Raw genomic sequence first — 17,595 nt, 5'->3', positions numbered from 1 at the left:
GGTCTTAGCTTAGAAGTTTCTTCCTCCAGAATATCTTCCTCAGATCTGGGTGAAGCCCACCACTGTGCTTCTTGGATTCTACCAGTATCCTAGTTTGAGATCCAAGAGGAGAACTCTGGATAGTTTATCTTTGAACCACAGAGCAAATTCTGTTTGCTAAACCCAGCATGCTCCCCTTACATCACACTTGTATAGATATTATCTCAGTTGGATTTACCTACCACACTTTGAGATAGATGCCTATAGATAAATCAGGTCCCCTGGAAGCAGAGCCTGAGATGGGGATTCTTGTGCATGTGATTTATTGAGGGCAGCTCTCAGGAGACAAGGAGTAAGGGAATCAGGACAGATCAAGGGAAGGAGCTGAGCAAAGCTGTGTGTTCAGCTGGGGTCTAGCCTCTGCCTGATCCCACAGGGAGCTCTGGAGAGTGAATGAACCACAGACTTGCTCTGCCTGGAGGCCAGAGGACTGGACTTTTTATACCCCATATCAGTTAGCAATTGGCTGTCAGCTGACTTGAGGAGAGGGGAGGGGTGTAAACTCCCAGACATTTCCCAAGATGGTTTCCATCAACCACGGGTCCCTTGGGAAGGGAGAAGCTGTGAATGGTAAGAGCCAACATGCATAGCAGCTAAGGGACAATGCCACGGCCAGACAATGGAGATTTGGGTAGACCACCCACAGCACACCCACGAGAAAACTGACTCAGAGAGAACAAGAAACCTGCCCAGTGTTACCGGGGTAATAACCAGCAGAACAAGGTTTCAGGCCCACATATCCAGACTCTGAATCCCCAGCTTACTCTACCCAAATCCACCAGCGACCAGCTTTGGTTGCTGTTTCACGGGGTGGCTTGCTTCTCAGAATGTAAAGCTCAAGGGTCAAGGAGCAGCGAGGAAAACTCTCTGTGGCTGCTACATTGCATGCACAACCTTGAGAGGCTGGAAAAGGGGTGGACAGAGGCAAGAATTTGACAACCTGGGACTCCTTGTCCTGGACTCCATCACTGATGGGACTGTTGGTGGGGATGTTGGGTGATGAAACTCTACTCTGCCCTGCCCTGCCCAAAGTTGGGGCTCTCACAGCTCTGTTGGGAAAATCTGCCTAGTGGTGGCAGAAGAGCCTGGATGGGGAGCCACTGTGAAAAGTGAGAACCTGTGCTCTGCAGACAGATCAGGTTCCAGGTGATGCCCACTTAGAGCACAAAGATGGCAAGGCAGGCTGGAGGTGGGAGGGAAGGAGGAGGACCTTTGTTGAGTACCTCTCATGAGTCAGACCCTTTATTCCTGTTTTAAATTAACCTAACTATTCCTGTTTTAACCTAACCTAACTATGTAGTGGCTACTAGAGCCGTTTTACAGGTGAGGAACCTGAGGTGCAGAAAAGTTAAGTAATTTATCTGTGGTCACAGAGATAAGTAAATGATAGAACTGATATTTTCGGGCAGACTGGCCTAGCTCCAAACCTGTGTTCTTTATACAAGTAAAAAGATCTTGACCGGGCTTCCCTGATGGCTCAGTGGTTGAGAGTCCGCCTGCCGATGCAGGGGACACGGGTTCGTGCCCCGGTCCGGGAAGATCCCACATGCCGTGGAGCGGCTGGGCCCGTGAGCCATGGCCGCTGAGCCTGCGTGTCCGGAGCCTGTGCTCCACAACGGGAGAGCCCACAGCAGTGAGAGGCCCGCATACGCAAAAAAAAAAAGATCTTATTTCCGGATAAGAATATCAGGGTAATGACGTCCGTTCTCAGAAGTCAGTCATTGTGTCATGTTCATTAACAAGCTGATGGAGTAGTAACATTCCCATGTTAGAGATGAGCTGAGACTCAGAGAGGTTAAGTGACTGGCTCAAAGACACCCTGCTAGTAAGTGGTGGAGAGGTTGCTTATTAATACCAGAACCTCATTACAATTTTTCCTGCATTTAATGTGTAACTGCCCAGCTGGGATAGCTGTGCTTACACTAGGTGTTGGGCAAGCTGTTGGGGAAAGTTCACACTTGAGAGTAGATTCTGCTCAGCCAGGCCATTTGCCAGTGCTATAAAGTCATGGTTTAAAATAACAGCAACAACGTGGGAGCAGCGCTGAGACACAGGATCGGAACCGACTCCGCTGCTCTCACCACCACCACCACCCCCCGTCCCTTCCCTCTTGCCAGGTGGGGCACATGAGGGGACAGCCCTTGGAGAACGGAGCCAGCAGGCCCTCTGCGTCTCAGTCTTCCAGCCTTACCAAACAGAGGCTTACGCTTGGCCTTGGCCCTGGGCGTCAGGAGAGGACTGAGCTCTGACCCAAGGGACTGCACCCCCAAGCAGAGGAAGGCATGTGTCTGGGTCTCTAGCTGAGGTTTAGGTGAGAGTGTGGGAGTGCCAGCCGGTCAGAGGAGGGAGACATTAGCTCTCAGCCGAGACCAGAGGCTCTGTCTGAAAGAGGTGGCTTTTGGAACCAATAAGGTCCAGGAAGCATTTTGTACATCTGATTTCTCACAGCTGGGGACACTTTCCTGGGGTCGAGGCCTGTGAGGCCAGAACTGTTCATTCCCTGCCCCTGCAGGTGACAGGTCCGGGAGGAGACCCTCGAGGAAGCGGACTCACAAAGCCGAGAACGCGCCAGGCAGGCTCCGAGCCCCGCCTGGACAGAAGGAGCGGGCCGGGGGCAGCCCGGGGTCGGGGTCTCCCCGGAGGAAGCAGGCAGAGCGCAGGGGACGCAGAGAGCAGCTGGGGGAACCGGAGCGAGGCTCGGCAGAGAAGACCTGCGGAGGAAGGAGGAAGAGGGACGGGAGAGCTTCCCTCAGGGAGCACCGAGCACCTCCAAAGAAGGAAAAGGAGGTGCCGAGGAAGGAGGAGATGTGGAAGCAGCTGAAGAAACACAGGTGTGTTGTGACCGGGCTTCAGGCGCGCTTCAGTCCGCGCTCTCCCTCTCCTTCCAGCCCTGCTTCCTCCCTTGATAAAGGCCAGGTGTCGTCTTCCCCCCTCATTCTCTCCCATAAACGGGCGGCCCCTGCTCTCTTTACTTAGTCCCTGCCTTTGCCCCTGCCAAGCTCTTCGCGGTTGGGGGTGGAACCGGGATGAGGGTCACAGCCATCCCAGGTTGAGGGGCCACTGCGCACTCTCGACTCAAAGCCCTCCTGGAGCACAGGTGCAAGTGGAGCTCTGAGTGGGGAGGTGATATGGCAGCAGGGTGAGAAAAGATCCCAGTTCTCAATTTCAGCTGGTGACTCACCACAGCTCTTGATGAGGAGCTGAGAGAAATTAACAAAATTGGATTTAGGAGTCATTCCAGGGCTTAAGCACACCATTTCCTAAGGTGACCTGTGTCCTCTTCTGTGAAATGTGGCTTTGATCTAGAAGAACTTCAAAAGTTCTACCAGCTCTGAAATTCTAGGATTTGGGGGTTTGGTTTACTTGCTGTGTTTCCTTTGTTCCATTAGCATCTGCATACGGGGGTTAGTGGATAGAGCCAGTTTATGGAATCAGCAAGTTGGGATTTTAGTTTCATTTTTTGCTACCAATTTTGATGGGACATCTCCCTCTCTTTGCCTCCCTCTTCCACTTTACTTTGCATCACTTCTCAGGATGTTTTAAGAATCCCCATTGATAATGGGCTGGGAGGCTTTGGAAACAGAGATACCAGGACTATGGCAAAGAGCTGATGCTCCTTCCAATGGTTTCTAATAAACCTTCCTTGCCCACACCCTCACTCAGGTGTTCCACTGTACATCTCCAACTTTACAGAGGAAATTAAGGCCCACAGCAAGGGCCACTGATTTCTTCTGTCACCCCTGCCAGCCATCCCTGGCTCAGTTAGGGCTTTTGTCTACTGTCTGGTTGTCCGTAGACCTGAGCTAACAGGGTAAAGGGTGCATGGTGTCCTTAGCAACTTAGAGAGAACTTGAATGCATCATTGATGGGCTCCAGAGTGTCCGGAACTTTAGAAGGAGGCGGTCCCATCCTGTCTGGGTGGCAGATGCAAAGTAAGGGATGCAGACAAGGACCCATTTGTGCCATTTTCAGCTGAGTGTCATGGCAGGGCATAGAGATGAAAAATATCCAGTCCTGTTGCTCAGAAACTGACAGTCTAGCAGGGGAGGTAGGACATGGGCATCAGCTATCACAACAAAAAGCAGAAGGCAATATGTATGCAAGAAAGGATTTGATAAAGAGCATGTTGCTGGGAGGCTGCAGTTCCTCCACGAGGAAGGTAAATATTTCGTTAAGACTTTAAAGCCCGGGTGGAATTTGAACAAGCAATGACTGAATGTCCCACCCCCCTACCACCACCCAAACTGAGGGAACAACTTATGCAAAGACTCAAAGGCAGATATCCTGGGGGGCAGGGGGGTGAGATAAGGCAAAATGTCCCTGTGCTCTAGGCTTTCCAGCATTTAAGAGCTAGGGTCCCCCCGCTTCTCCACCTTATTCCTGTGACCTCTCCTTGCTCCTTAGGAGTTGATCAGAAGCTAAACTCACAGAGGCAAACTGATCTCTAAAACCCGTGGTAACCCAAGCCCACATCCTGATATTTCCATTTATCAAACGTGCTAAAAAGGCTGCACAGGCAGAACACTTCTCCAGCCCCTCTCTCACCCCCTGTCAGCTGCTGCCATCTCAGCTGAGAGTCAGTGTTTTTATGAGTGAAGGAGGCTGTGAGTAGCACAGACAAGAACTTGGATTTTGTGGCAGATGAGCACACAGTCTTGTCTGTGAGCTGGTGAGGGTCATCACACCCTCCAGCTGGAAGGTCTCTGCAGTTGTGCTGTCCCATACAATAGCCACTAGCCACATGCTAGGCATTTGAAATGTGGCTGGTGTGACTGAGGAACTGCATTTTTAATTCAATTCAATTTTAATCTGATGTTAATACCACTGAGTTAAAAAATTTACTGAACTTGGACAAACAGATGTAGTTTTGTTTTTTGTGTTTTTTTTGCGGTACGCGGACCTCTCACTGTTGTGGCCTCTCCCGTTGCGGAGCACAGGCTCAGCGGCCATGGCTCACGGGCCCAGCCGCTCCGCGGCACGTGGGATCTTCCCGGACCGGGGCACGAACCCGTGTCCCCTGCATCGGCAGGCGGACTCTCAACCACTGCGCCACCAGGGAAGCCCCAGATGTAGTTTTGAAGTTGATTTAACTTTGAAGCCAAAGCATTTCTTCTGGAAAAAAAAAAAAAAAAGACAAACTAATTTTGTCAGTGCAGATGTGAACACCAAAGGAAAATGATATTATGTTACTTTATTCATTTACAAGGAAACTTTTAAGTATGTCTAAAAATTTGGATATGTAAATCTACTTTTTCAACTAAATTTTATGAAATCCAAGTACAGATTAAATATGTTCAATGAAAATTTTGTGCCTGAATTGACATCCGTGGTGAGTACAAGATGAACCCTGGGTTTTGAAGACAGTACAAAAAGAATGTAGAATGTCTCATTAATAATTTTTACACCATTACATTACTGTAATTATAAATTATAAATTTTTCATATACTGGGTTAAATGAAATGTATTATTAAAATTAATATGTCCATGTCCGTTTATCATATTAATATAGCTACTAGAAAACTTAACGTTACGATACATGGTTCACATTATATTCCCATTGGGCGGCCCTGCACTAGTGAGGGTGTGCAGCGTGGGGGGGACTCAGGGGCATGGAGCTTGAGGAGGCAGACCACGAGGGGCCCTGGGCTCCAGGAGGAGAAGTGGCCTCCTCTGCCAGGTGGGGGGAGTCGCGGAGGGCTCTGAGCGGGGCAGGCCTGTGTGGGCGGGAGCTGGGGGCATCTTGGGTGGGCCCCTCACATCCCACAGTGCCCCTGAGGACCCCGGCCTCCTCCTCACTCCCCTCTGCTCCACCCCGCCTCTGCTCCAGGTCATCCTCCTTGGCCTCCAGCACCTCTGGTAGGGAGTCTCTGTCTGAGGAGGAACTGGCCCGGATTCTGGAGCAGGTGGAAGACAAGAAGAAGCTCATCGCCACCATGCGGACCAAGCCCTGGCCCATGGCGAGGAAGCTGGCGGGGCTCAGGTGAGCAGTGGTGGTTGACCAGGGCCCTCCCCGTCCAGAAGGCTCAGCTCCTCTGATGGGCGCAGGAGTCCCTTCCTCCTCTCCACTCCAAGGGGGCTCAACAAGAAGGGGGGTTCACCCTCCCACCCTGCTTTGGTCACGTCATCCCCAGCACGCAACTGGCCATCGGGCCCTGCTGTTGGCCAGCACCGAGCGGGGCCTGGCGGAAGCCAAGGAGGATCGTGGCCCTCCGGCTACGCACCCCCCTCCATTTTCAGGTCACCTCTCTGTCCCGCGCCCCATCTGGTGGCTTCCGCGTCTCCCTCACAACCAAAAAGACACGCCTTCCTTGGGGGTGGGGGGGACTTTCCATGACCCCCATCTCAACAAGTTCAGACCTCTTTTGTGTTCCCTAAGCACTAGAATCTCTCCCCTTGTCACACACTCACCCTTACAGTGTGGAGAGCAGGCGGAGGGGCTGTCTTAGCTACACTTGTGTCCAAATGCCTAACACAGGGCCAAGCTTGCAGTGAGGTTCCATGAATATTGCGTGGCCTGGTGCCCACGCCCCTGACTCCTATTTGCAACTCGGCTATTTCCCTGGTTTCCATATGACGAGCCAGCCCACCATGCATTTTATGGCTCTTGACTCTCTGCTGAAGTTTTGAGAGAAGGGCAGGACGTTTTTCCTGAAAAAATCCCATTCAGTGTTACCATCTTCCCCCAAGTCCCACCTCGGTCTTTCTGCCACAAGACTGGAATGACTCCCTCCTTCCCTCTGTGTAAGAAGCCATTTTCCCTGGTTCCTCTCACACCTGATTTTCCTCATTGCTCAAGTCAAATGCCTCGCCCCTTATCACATAGAACAGGTTGGCAGACATTTTTTTTTTTTTTTTTTTTGCTGTACGCAGGCCTCTCACTGTTGTGGCCTCTCCCGTTGTGGAGCACAGGCTCCGGACGCGCAGGCTCAGTGGCCATGGCTCACGGGCCCAGCCGCTCCGCGGCATGTGGGATCTTCCCAGACTGGGGCACGAACCCGTGTCCCCTGCATCGGCAGGCGGACTCTCAACCACTGCACCACCAGGGAAGCCCTAGCAGACATATTTTGACGTTCAGCCTCACTGTGTCTCGGAGGCACAGCAAAGATGCTGGCTGTGCAAACCCTGACTAGGAAGGAGCCTGGTAAACAGAGCTTACTCCACTGTTTTGCAAATTATTACGTTGTCTACAACTCAGCTGCAGGAAGAAATGCCTCCCTGCGGTGCCTCCAGGCCAGTGCTGACCAACAGAACTTTCTGGGATGATGGAAATGTTCTAAATCTGCGCTAATAGAGTAGCCTTCAGTCACATGAAACTAGTGAGCGCTTGAAAAGTAGTCAGTGCAATTGAGAAACTGAATTTCTGTTTTATTTTAATTTATTTAAATTTAAGTCATCACAGGTGAATGGTGGCGACAGTTTGGGCAGTAGCTACAGCTTCATGCAGCAAGCTGTCTGCCTTCCCACCTCCCTTTTTCTGAGTCTCTTCTCCCTGCTCCCCCAGAGCCGAGTTCTTCCTCCTTCCATCTGTCAGTCTAACAGAACCTCACTCCAACTCAGGTGTCACCGGAACACATCTTTTATTAACAGTGGAAAAAGAGCAATGTTGATGCTTGTGGAAATGAGATCTCCAGCTGGCTGGAAGTCTCAGGGACCATAAAAATCCCTGAGGGCCATTCAGCTGCCCTGAGGAGAAGTCTGCATCTCCTCCAGGCCTGGGGGCAGAGTTCCTGCTCTTGGTGGGGGTGGGAAGTGGCTAAGGCCCTAGAAGCTGAAAAGACTTGTCTCTCCCACTGGAGCAGGTCTCCCCTCCTTCTCCCTCTTGCAAGACTCCTTATCCCAGGCTCAGGCTCTCCAGCCTCTGGGTCTCAGCTCCACTGGTGCCTCTGCCCTCCCACCTGGCTAGTTCCTACACTCTGAGACTCAGGCCAGGTGTCCCCTCTGCAGGGAAGTCCCCATTGCCCCTCCCTGCATTCAGGCTGAGTTAGCTACGGCCTCTCTGACCCCTAAGGCCCTCACTTGACTGGATGCTCTTGTTAGCAGAGCTGTTTCTTATTCATCTTTTAATATTCTTTTTTTTATATATATTGCCAACATTTGCTGGGTGCTCCCTATGTGCCAGGCACTGTTCTGAGGGCTGGGTGTGTAACAATTCATTTAATCTTCATAATCACCCTTTGATGTAAGTACCATTATTATTGCCCCCATTTTACTGATGAGCAAACTGAGACACAGAGCAATCTAGTAATTTGTCCAAGGCTAAACAGTGAGTTTAGTGGTCTGGCCAGAATTTGAACTCAGGAATTCTGGCTCCAGAACTTGCACTCTTAAATTGTAACTGCTTCTCTAGGATTACTAGACATTCTAGAATACACCCCTTTGCCTCCTGTATGATTTCCTCTTCTGGCAGTAAAGCCTTCAATTGCAGATCTGCAGATAACATGGCCAGACTACATCTTTTTTTAGAAGCAATGGTGTGGGGACCCAGTCTCTGGCCCACTCAGGCAGCTGGCATAGTTGTTGTAGACAATCAAAGAAGGATGGCAAGGCATAAAGAGCAACAGCAGTGAATTGGGGCAAGCCTGCCTTCACACCTCTACCATATCTGTGTGGTTTGACTGGCTATTCAATCCCCTCAGGCTGGATTCCTTCCCTTAACCTCGCTGAGCCTCACAGCTGTCTTTTGTAAAGTAGGAATAATAATATCTACCTGCAGAGTTGTTCTGACAAATAAAAAATATTTAAGTACCCAGCATATAATATGCAATTAATAGATAGTAATTATTGCTATTAAAGCTTGAACATCTTGTTCCAGACACTGTGCTGAACCCTGAGAGATGAGGATGGGGAACAAAGATGAATCAGAGAAGACATTATTAACGCACATCATTAATAATGACACGAGGCAGGCTGTGATGTTGGCAAAAGAGTTTCTAGTGCTCATGAGTCAGGGATGTTTGCTTTAATCATAGAATTAATCAGGTATGTCACTCAGCTTTGTCAGAAACCTAATGTGTTAGAAAATTACCCAAAGTGAGATCTGAAGAATTCCACTTCTAGGAAGATGGAGTAGATATACTTCTCCATAGTCTTCCCACTAAGTACAACTGAAACCCTGGATATTATGTGTAAAGCAAACATAAGAGACTCAGAAAGGTGGAGAGAAGAAAGGCAGACTGGCTAAGGACCTCAGGGTCAAATGAATGACAGAGCATTGAGTTCCAATTTTCCTTTTTGCCTGTATATCCAGACTGGATATTGGAGAAGCTGGCTGCCCCCAAACACTGACAGTCACACACAAAAGCACCTCAAGAAAAGTCTGCTGTCTCCAGCCAAAGGACCAGAAAAGGAACAGCCTGGCAAGACAGAAGACTTGTAAACAATAACAACCCTACTCCAGCCAAACACCATAAACAAATGAGCAGCTGTAGCCCCAGCCCTGGCAGCAAAAGCCAAGTGGAGAAGCCTACATTTCCTCCCTTGCCAGGGTGTAACATGGTGCCCCTAACACCCCCATCAAATGTCAGAGAAGGCCAAGTGAGGAGCAGGGACTCTCATCCCCACTGGGCAGTGTAATGAGCCCTCCCTCTCCCTGGGGTGTCAGTGGAGACTACATGGGCAGTCTGAAATTTCACCACCACCTGGAAGTAACAAGGCATCTCTTCAAGCCAGGAGGATATGAGTGGAAGGCTTGTGGGAGCCTGAACTCCCATCCCTGCTCAGCAGTAACAAGGAGCTCCAGTCCAGCCCCAGGTATAAAAGGAGGCCAAGTGAATAATCTGGACTTCCACCTAGAAGTAAGCAGGCAGCATCCCCCTTCACCTACTGGAGCAGTGTCAGAGGAGGCCTGCTAAAACACAAGATTTAAATAAGATCCAGAGTCTCATAACATAATATCTCAAATTCCAGGCTTCACTTGAAAATTCAGTCATCATACCAAGAACGAGGAAGATCTCAAACTTGAATGATAAAAGGTAATCAACAGATGCTAACATCAAGAGGACATATATGTTAGAATTACCTGACAAAGATTTTAAAGAAACCATCATAAAAATGTTTCAGTGAGCAATTATGAACACATGAAACAAATGAAGAAATAGAAAGTCTCAGAAAATGAATAGAGGATATAAAGAAGAACAAGTGGAAATTTTAGAAGTAGAAAATATAGTAACTAAAGTGTTTTAAAACTCAATGAATGGGCTCAACAGCAGAATGGAGAGAACTGAGTAGAGAATCAGTGAAAGTGAAGGTAGAACAAGACAAATCAACCTGAACAATACAGAGAAAATGGTCTGGGGAAAAAAGTGAACAGAGCCTCAGGGACATGTAGGATTATTATAAATGATCTAACGTTAGTGTCTCCTCCAAATCCCTAGATGATGAAAGAAGAAAATAGAGTCTCAAAAGAAGAGAAAGAGGGTGGGACTGAAAAAGTCTTCAAAGATATAATGACTGAAAATTTCTCAAATTTGGCAAAACTTACAGATTCAAGAAGCTAAACAAAGCCCCAACAAGATAAATCCAGAGTAATCCATGCCAATACACATCATGGTCAAACTTCTGAATACTTATAAGAGTCAGAGAGAAACAATGCATTACTATAAAGGACAAACAATTAGAATGACAGCAAATTTCTCATCAGAAACTATGGAGGACAGAGTAGGTGACATAAAGATTCTTCAAGTGCTAAATGAAAAGAATTGTCGGGGCTTCCCTGGTGGCACAGTGGTTGAGAGTCCGCCTGCCGATGCAGGGGACACGGATTCGTGCCCCGGTCCGGGAAGATCCCACATGCCGCAGAGCGGCTGGGCCCGTGAGCCATGGCCGCTGAGCCTGCGTGTCCGGAGCCTGTGCTCCGCAACGGGAGAGGCCACAACAGTGAGAGGCCCGCGTACCACAAAACAAAAACAAAACAAAAAAAAGAATAAAAGAGAAATCAAGACATTCTGAGATGAAGGAAAACTGAAAGAATATGTCACCAGCAGACCTACTATAAAGTACAACTAAAGGAAGTTCTCTAAACATAAAGGAAATGGTAAAAGAAGGAATCTTGGAACATCAGGAAGGAAGAACATGGTGAGAGCAAAAATCTTGGAAAATACCATGGATTTTCCTTCTCCTCTTGATTTTTAAAATTATGTTTGACAGTTGAAGCAAAAATTAAAACACCACCTAGGGCTCCCCTGGTGGCGTAGTGGTTGAGAGTCCGCCTGCCAATTCAGGGGACACGGGTTCGTGCCCCGGTCTGGGAAGATCCCACATGCCGCGAGCGGCTGGGCCCGTGAGCCATGGCCGCTGAGTCTGTGCGCCTGGAGCCTGTGCTCCGCGACGGGAGAGGCCACAACAGTGAGAAGCCCACGTAACGCAAAAAAAAAAAAAAGATAGCAGGAGAAACTATGTAAATACCAGACAAAGTCAATTTCAGAATAAAGAAAATTACCAAGGACATAGAGGGACACTACATAATGATAAAAGGGTCAATCCACCAAGCAAACAGGACAATCCTAAATGTATATGCACCAAAGAGATCAGTGGTTTGGATTCTACAGAGTATTAATTTTCCAGTGCTATGTAATAAATTACCCCAAAACTTAGTAGTTTAAAACAATAATAAACATTTATTATCTCCTGTTGGTCAGTAATTCAGGAGCAGCTTAGCTGGTCAGTTATGACTTGGAGTCTCTCATAAGGTTGAGTCAAGGTGTTGGTCAGGGCTTCAGGCTTCAGATGACTGGGGCTGGTGAATCCACTTCCAAGGTTACTCACACAAATGGATGGCAAGTTGGTTCTGTTTGTTAGTAAGGGCCTCAGTTTCTCTCCATACAGGCCTCTCCACAGGCTGCTTCACTGTCCTCATAACATGGCAGCCGGCTTCCCACTGAAGAGGGGGATTTCAAGGGGGAAGTCACAATACCTTTTACGTCCTAGTCTCAGAAGTCATAAACTGTCACTTCTACCACCTTCTATTCATTGGAAGCACATCACTAAGTCTGCCCTGCATTCAAGTGGAGGAGAATTCAATTCCTTTTTTTTTTGGCTGCGCCGCTTGGCTTGTGAGATCTTAGTTACCCCACCAGGTATTGAACCCAGGCCCTCAGCAGTGAACACGCAGAGTCCTAACCACTGAACAGCCAGGGAACTCCCCAGTTCTACATTTTAAAGGGAGGAATGTCAAATAATTTGCTGACATAGTTTAAAACCACCACATATGGGAAGCCAGGCATGCTTGGTTAAACTCAACTGCCCTTAAATTGATTCAGTGACACCTCTAGAACAGATGCCATCACCTGACTTATCTGAATTTCCACTTAGAGTGAGCTCAGCCTCTGTTTGATCTTTGTCTCCATAACTGAAAAATAAAAACTGCTTAGGGACAAAGGGAGACACCAAACCAACATAGCCCAGATCACCTTCAACCTCTTGACCACCTCCAACCTGTAGCCACCTCCCTTTGGCCACCTGTATTCCCTACCTTTGTCTGGTTGTCTTCTGGATTTCAGGCTGGCTGATACATTCTCCCAACGTTCTGCACGGGACGGCAAAGCTCTGTAAGGATGCCATCAAATGCGGGCTGCCCTGTGTCTATTTATACCTCTGCGTCTCAAAATTAAGTGTGATTTTGAATCTGAACTCCTTCACCAGGGGGTAGTTTTTGGAAATAGGTAGTCTCTGTGAGATGCTTTGGATCAACTTCAGAGTATTCTCATTGTGGAAGGCGGCATTGCTGTGCCCCTTGTCCAGACCCCTGGGGAACAGAAGTCTCCTCACAGCAGCCCCCTGGGCTAGGAAAGAATCCTATCAGCTGCCCACTCCAGGAGCTGCTGTTTCCCCAGAAGGAGAGGGGTGACTGCCTGATAAATGAAATTGCTGTGCTTACATGGCATGCATCCACTCGTTTAAGTCTCATAACATTGTCCCCATTTCTAGATGAGAACTGCCACCCTGAGAGGCACAGAATCCTGCCTGGCTCTCTCTGGCACTAAAGCCACACAATACACCCCTTCTCTCCCAGCAGTGATTGCTGGCCACCCTGACTGTGTCTTCCAAACTGTTATTTGGGCCCTTTTATCGACAAGGAGGGTCTTTCTAGGGCAATGTGAGGGACTGCTGAAGTGCTGTCTTCTGCTGTGGATGGCTGCCCAGGAGAGCCTTGCCTCAATGGCTTCCTCCTCTCCTGAGTGTTGGAGGGACCTGAGGGGTTGCTAATCACCTGCCAAAAGTGACCTTGAGATCCAGGCCCCTAGAAGTTTCCACAAAGCAAAGGATCTCTCTTCTTTTGCCTTTTTACTTCATTTACCACACACCATCTGGTTTGAGGAAGAGGAGAGATGAGCTTGCAGAAAGTTCCCCATTGGAAAGGAGGGGACAAGGAGGGGACAGAAGCACCCTACAGAAGTAAGATTTGCAGAACTGTTAGGGGAATAAAAAAGAAGAAGTAAGATTTTCAGGGAATTAATTCCCTGGCGGTCCAGTGGTTAGGCCTCCACACTTTCACTGCCGAGGGTGCGGGTTCAATCCCTGGTTGGGGAACTAAGGTCCTGCAAGCCATGTGGCACAGCCAAAACAAAAAAAAAGTAAGATGTGCAAAACTGTTGGAGGGGAGGGGAAGAAGTAAGATTTGCAACAGTTGGGAAGTGCAGTGCAAGAGCCAGTATTTCCATAAACCAACTACTATCTCTAGTAAGAAGAACACTGATCACGTATGACATGTTTAAAGGGGTTTGCTGTAAAAATGTTAGTTGTGATTATTTATATACTTTCAGTGGATCCAAAAAAGCTTGCTGTGTCCATCAAAACTGTTAGACCAGCTGTTCTCTTTGCAGTGAATGGTCCTCAGAATTTGCACCCAGCGCTGGGCAGGGCCCTCTGTTCTCCTGAGGGCCCTCTGGGCATCTGGACACAGTCTGGACATTGAGAAGAGAAGCATTTGGTGCCAGGCTCAATGGCGCAGGCATAAGAGTTGGCCTTTACTTTTGAGAATTTTTATCAGAAGTCTTCAAATCTTACTAGTTATCACATTTAAATTCACAAACCTCAAATGCTTAGGAGTCTCTACCCACTCATAAGATATAGGAAGAGGACAAAAATATGAATTTCATGAAAACATTCTTTGGTGTCTTGGAGTCATTGGTAGTCACAGATAACTCACTGCCAGAATGAGCGCTGCCTAGGGAGAAAACAGGGGCTGACCCCATAAAGGAGTCTTAATCCCATACAATCCAGCTTTTGACCCTGGACTCAGAAGCTAGACAGTTGGCCTCATTAACATTAGGACATCATTGAGACATCCTAATAAAACCAACCTTGGAGTTAACCCCAGGTTAGAATGTAACTTTAACAGGTGTCTACTACCTGCGTTTGCACTTTGGAGGTGGTTTAGGTTGTGTTGCCAGCAGGGGGCGCTGTAACAACAGCAGTCAGACACACAGGACCCAATGTCTTCTTCCACCCACCCTGAGATGGACTTCATTCTTCATCTACTTGTGTGGGTTTATCCAGTGTTTCCTGATAAACTGTTTCTGTGGGGGGATGGATGGGGGAACCCTGATTTGGAGCACTTGCTGAATCCCATAGTCTAAATACTCCCACCATGGCCGATTTAAGCTACCAACAGTTTAATAATTTGTTGGCCAAGTTCCAGAATATTTAACAATTGGTTCTCAGAAGCCAGCCCTCACCAGCTCCAGCACACCACCCAGAATATTTAACAGACAAACCCATCCATGTGTTTCCCGTGCCGTCTTCCTTGGATGTTCACTCACTCATCCAGCGTTCATTCACTCCACAAATACCTACTGAATGCTGTACTGGTTTTTTTATTGCTGCTCTAACAAATTACTACAAGCTTAATAGTTTAAGACAATACTCATTTATTAGCTCACAATTCTGTTGGTCAGAAGTCCAACTTGGTGTGGCTGGATTCTCTGCTCAGGGTTTCACCAGGTTAAAATCAAGGTATCAGTGGGGCTGTGGTTCCCCCCCACCTGGGACTTGAGGTCCTCTTCCAGGTTCCCTGACTTTTGATAGAAATTCATTTTCTTCTCTTGCTTTCCAGTGTGGCATCCTCCAGAGGGGCCCCAGCAACAGAGGGTGGAGAATTCTCTTGCTTCTAATTTCTCTGATTTCCCCTTTTGCTGCATCTCTCTCTGACTCTTCTGCCTTCCTCTTCTTTTTCTAAGGGCTCACATGATTATATTGGGCCCTTCCAGACATCCAAGGTAATCTCCCTGGTTTCAAGTCAGTAATCTTAATTACATCTGCAGAATCCTTTGTGCCATTCACCAAGGGGCAAAGGTCATGAGAGCCAAAATTCTGCCTACTGGTGCCTACCATGTTCCAATCACTATTCTTGGCATTTGGGAAACTTCAGTGGACAAAACAGACAAAATGCCCTGCCTTCGTGGAACTTACATTCTAACTAGGGATATAAAACACTTAAGGCTTTCAGCCACATATACACCCTCATAGTTCAGATTTCTTTTGCTTGGGCGTTAATTGAATTTCTGCCTTTTTCCCCCCCGCTAACCAGGGAGGCCCAAGAATTTGTGGAGAAGTATGAAGGAGCCTTGGGAAAGGGGAAAGGCAAGCGACTCTACGCCTATAGGATGCTGATGGCTAAGGTGTGTGGTGCAGAGGCGCAAACCTGTGGGGGGACTTGCTCAACTCCTGAATCTGGGTGACCATCACAGTGCCTGCCCAGCTTCACCATTTGTGTCCACCTCCCCCAGAATCCTGAGCGTGAGGTCCAGTCAACCATTCCAATTTATCCAAGAATGGAAGCCAACCGTATCCTGTCCATTTCTCTCTACTTATCTGTGAGGGCTTCAGTATACTTGAGACTTGTTTCCTCTCCAGTGAAGAACTAAACTCACAGAATTAATGATGTTGAATCCACTGGGATCTTATTTTCCAAACCCCCAAATCAAGACTTTGATTTGGTGGAGACCCAGAGGGCCATGGTGTAATCAGGGTCATACAGAAGGACAACAGTAGTGTCGACGGGGCATTGGGGGCAGCTCTGGTTTATTGAGTTATGCCGTAAACTGAGCTTCTGATTCAGGCTAGGGTAATGATCTCTAATTGGATATTTAATGTGGAACTTATGGAAGTATTCTTCCTTTACCTACTGATCTGAAAAACTATCATTTTCATCCACTTAATTCTTGTATAGGGCCTTTTTTGGAGCTTTTATTTGAATTCATCCTTTCAGCTATTGATTAATTCTAATGGCTCATAGGGCTTCCTCCTTTTACCTTTCTTTCTCAGAAATGTTTTGGCCAGTCTTGCCTATGTTTCCATATGCATTTTGTTTTGTTTTCTTTGCATTCTTTTTTTCCACATGCATTTTTAAAATCACTTTGCCAAGGTCCAGTATAGCCCATTGAGATTTTGATTGGAAATTTTTTTAAATCCTTGATTTAATTTGGGAAGATTTATCTGTACAATATTTAGTCTTTACATCTAAGAATACCATACATTTCTCGAGCCTTATTTTTACAACCTTCAGCAAAGTTTGTCATTTTCTTCATATAGATCTTTTCCATGTCATATGTTATTTCTACAAAATTTATGTTTTGGTTGCTTTTGTGAATAGAATCATTTTTCCATTTATTTAATAACTAGAGATACCTGGTATGTAGGAAAGCTACGTATTTGAATATTAATTTTTTTTTTTTTTTTTTTGCGTTACACGGGCCTCTCACTGCTGCGGCCTCTCCCGTTGCGCAGCACAGGCTCCGGACGCGCAGGCTCAGCGGCCATGGCTCACGGGCCCAGCCGCTCCGCGGCATGTGGGATCTTCCCGGACCGGGGCACGAACCCGTGTCCGCTGCATCGGCAGGCGGACTCTCAACCACTGTGCCACCAGGGAAGTCCTTGAATATTAATTTTTTAATCTGGTTCCCCTGTTGTGCTCCCTTATTAGTTCTAATCATTTTCATCTGATTGTGTATGTAAAGGTGTTTTTCTTGGGTTCTTCTAAATCATTCCTGTCCTAAAGTGCGGGTTAGCAATCCTAGAATAGTTTCAATTGATGATGGTGATAGTGGGTCTCTTTGCTTTTCCATTACTTTAATGAAAATGGCTCTACTGTTTCACACTAAGTTGATGGGAGTTGTTGCCTTGAAATAGATTTTCTTTCTCCCAATAAGAAATTATCCTTTTATTTCTAGTTTAATGACTTCCATTTTATTGGAAATAGATGTTAGATTTTATTAAATACCTTTCCCTTCTGTTCATACACTTACTTTTATCAGGCACATCTGATTTTTCAAGTATTTTATTTATAATTTTTACATAACTTTTCATAAGATTGATTTGAATTTATGTGTGTACATACGTGCACGTACACTATCTTGGCATATTTTAATATTAGGGCTGCACTTGCTTTATAATATTAAACGAATAGCATCACCTCCTTTTTATGCTGTAAATCAGTTTGTACAGCTCATTCATTTTTTTGGAAATTTGAAAGATGACACCCTTAAAACTGTACGGATCAGGAAGCATTTTATAGAATATCTTGATAATTTTTTAATGTTTTTCCAATTGGTGTAGTC

The 17,595-nt window shown here is 47.1% G+C and overlaps 1 protein-coding gene across 1 annotated transcript in view; it reads left to right on the top strand.

The window, feature by feature from the left end:
• TMC2 (transmembrane channel like 2) overlaps positions 1–17,595 on the top strand; it is an 88,131-nt gene that overhangs the window by 24,743 nt on the left and 45,793 nt on the right. Inside the window, 3 exon segments of the mRNA XM_030847548.2 lie at positions 2,552–2,870; positions 5,868–6,020; positions 15,567–15,657. Of these exon segments, the coding sequence (XP_030703408.2) occupies positions 2,552–2,870; positions 5,868–6,020; positions 15,567–15,657 (563 nt within the window).

This window comes from Globicephala melas, chromosome 15 (assembly GCF_963455315.2).
Source record: "Globicephala melas chromosome 15, mGloMel1.2, whole genome shotgun sequence".
NCBI lineage: Eukaryota > Metazoa > Chordata > Mammalia > Artiodactyla > Delphinidae > Globicephala > Globicephala melas.
This window is presented reverse-complemented; position numbering and strand designations above follow the sequence as displayed.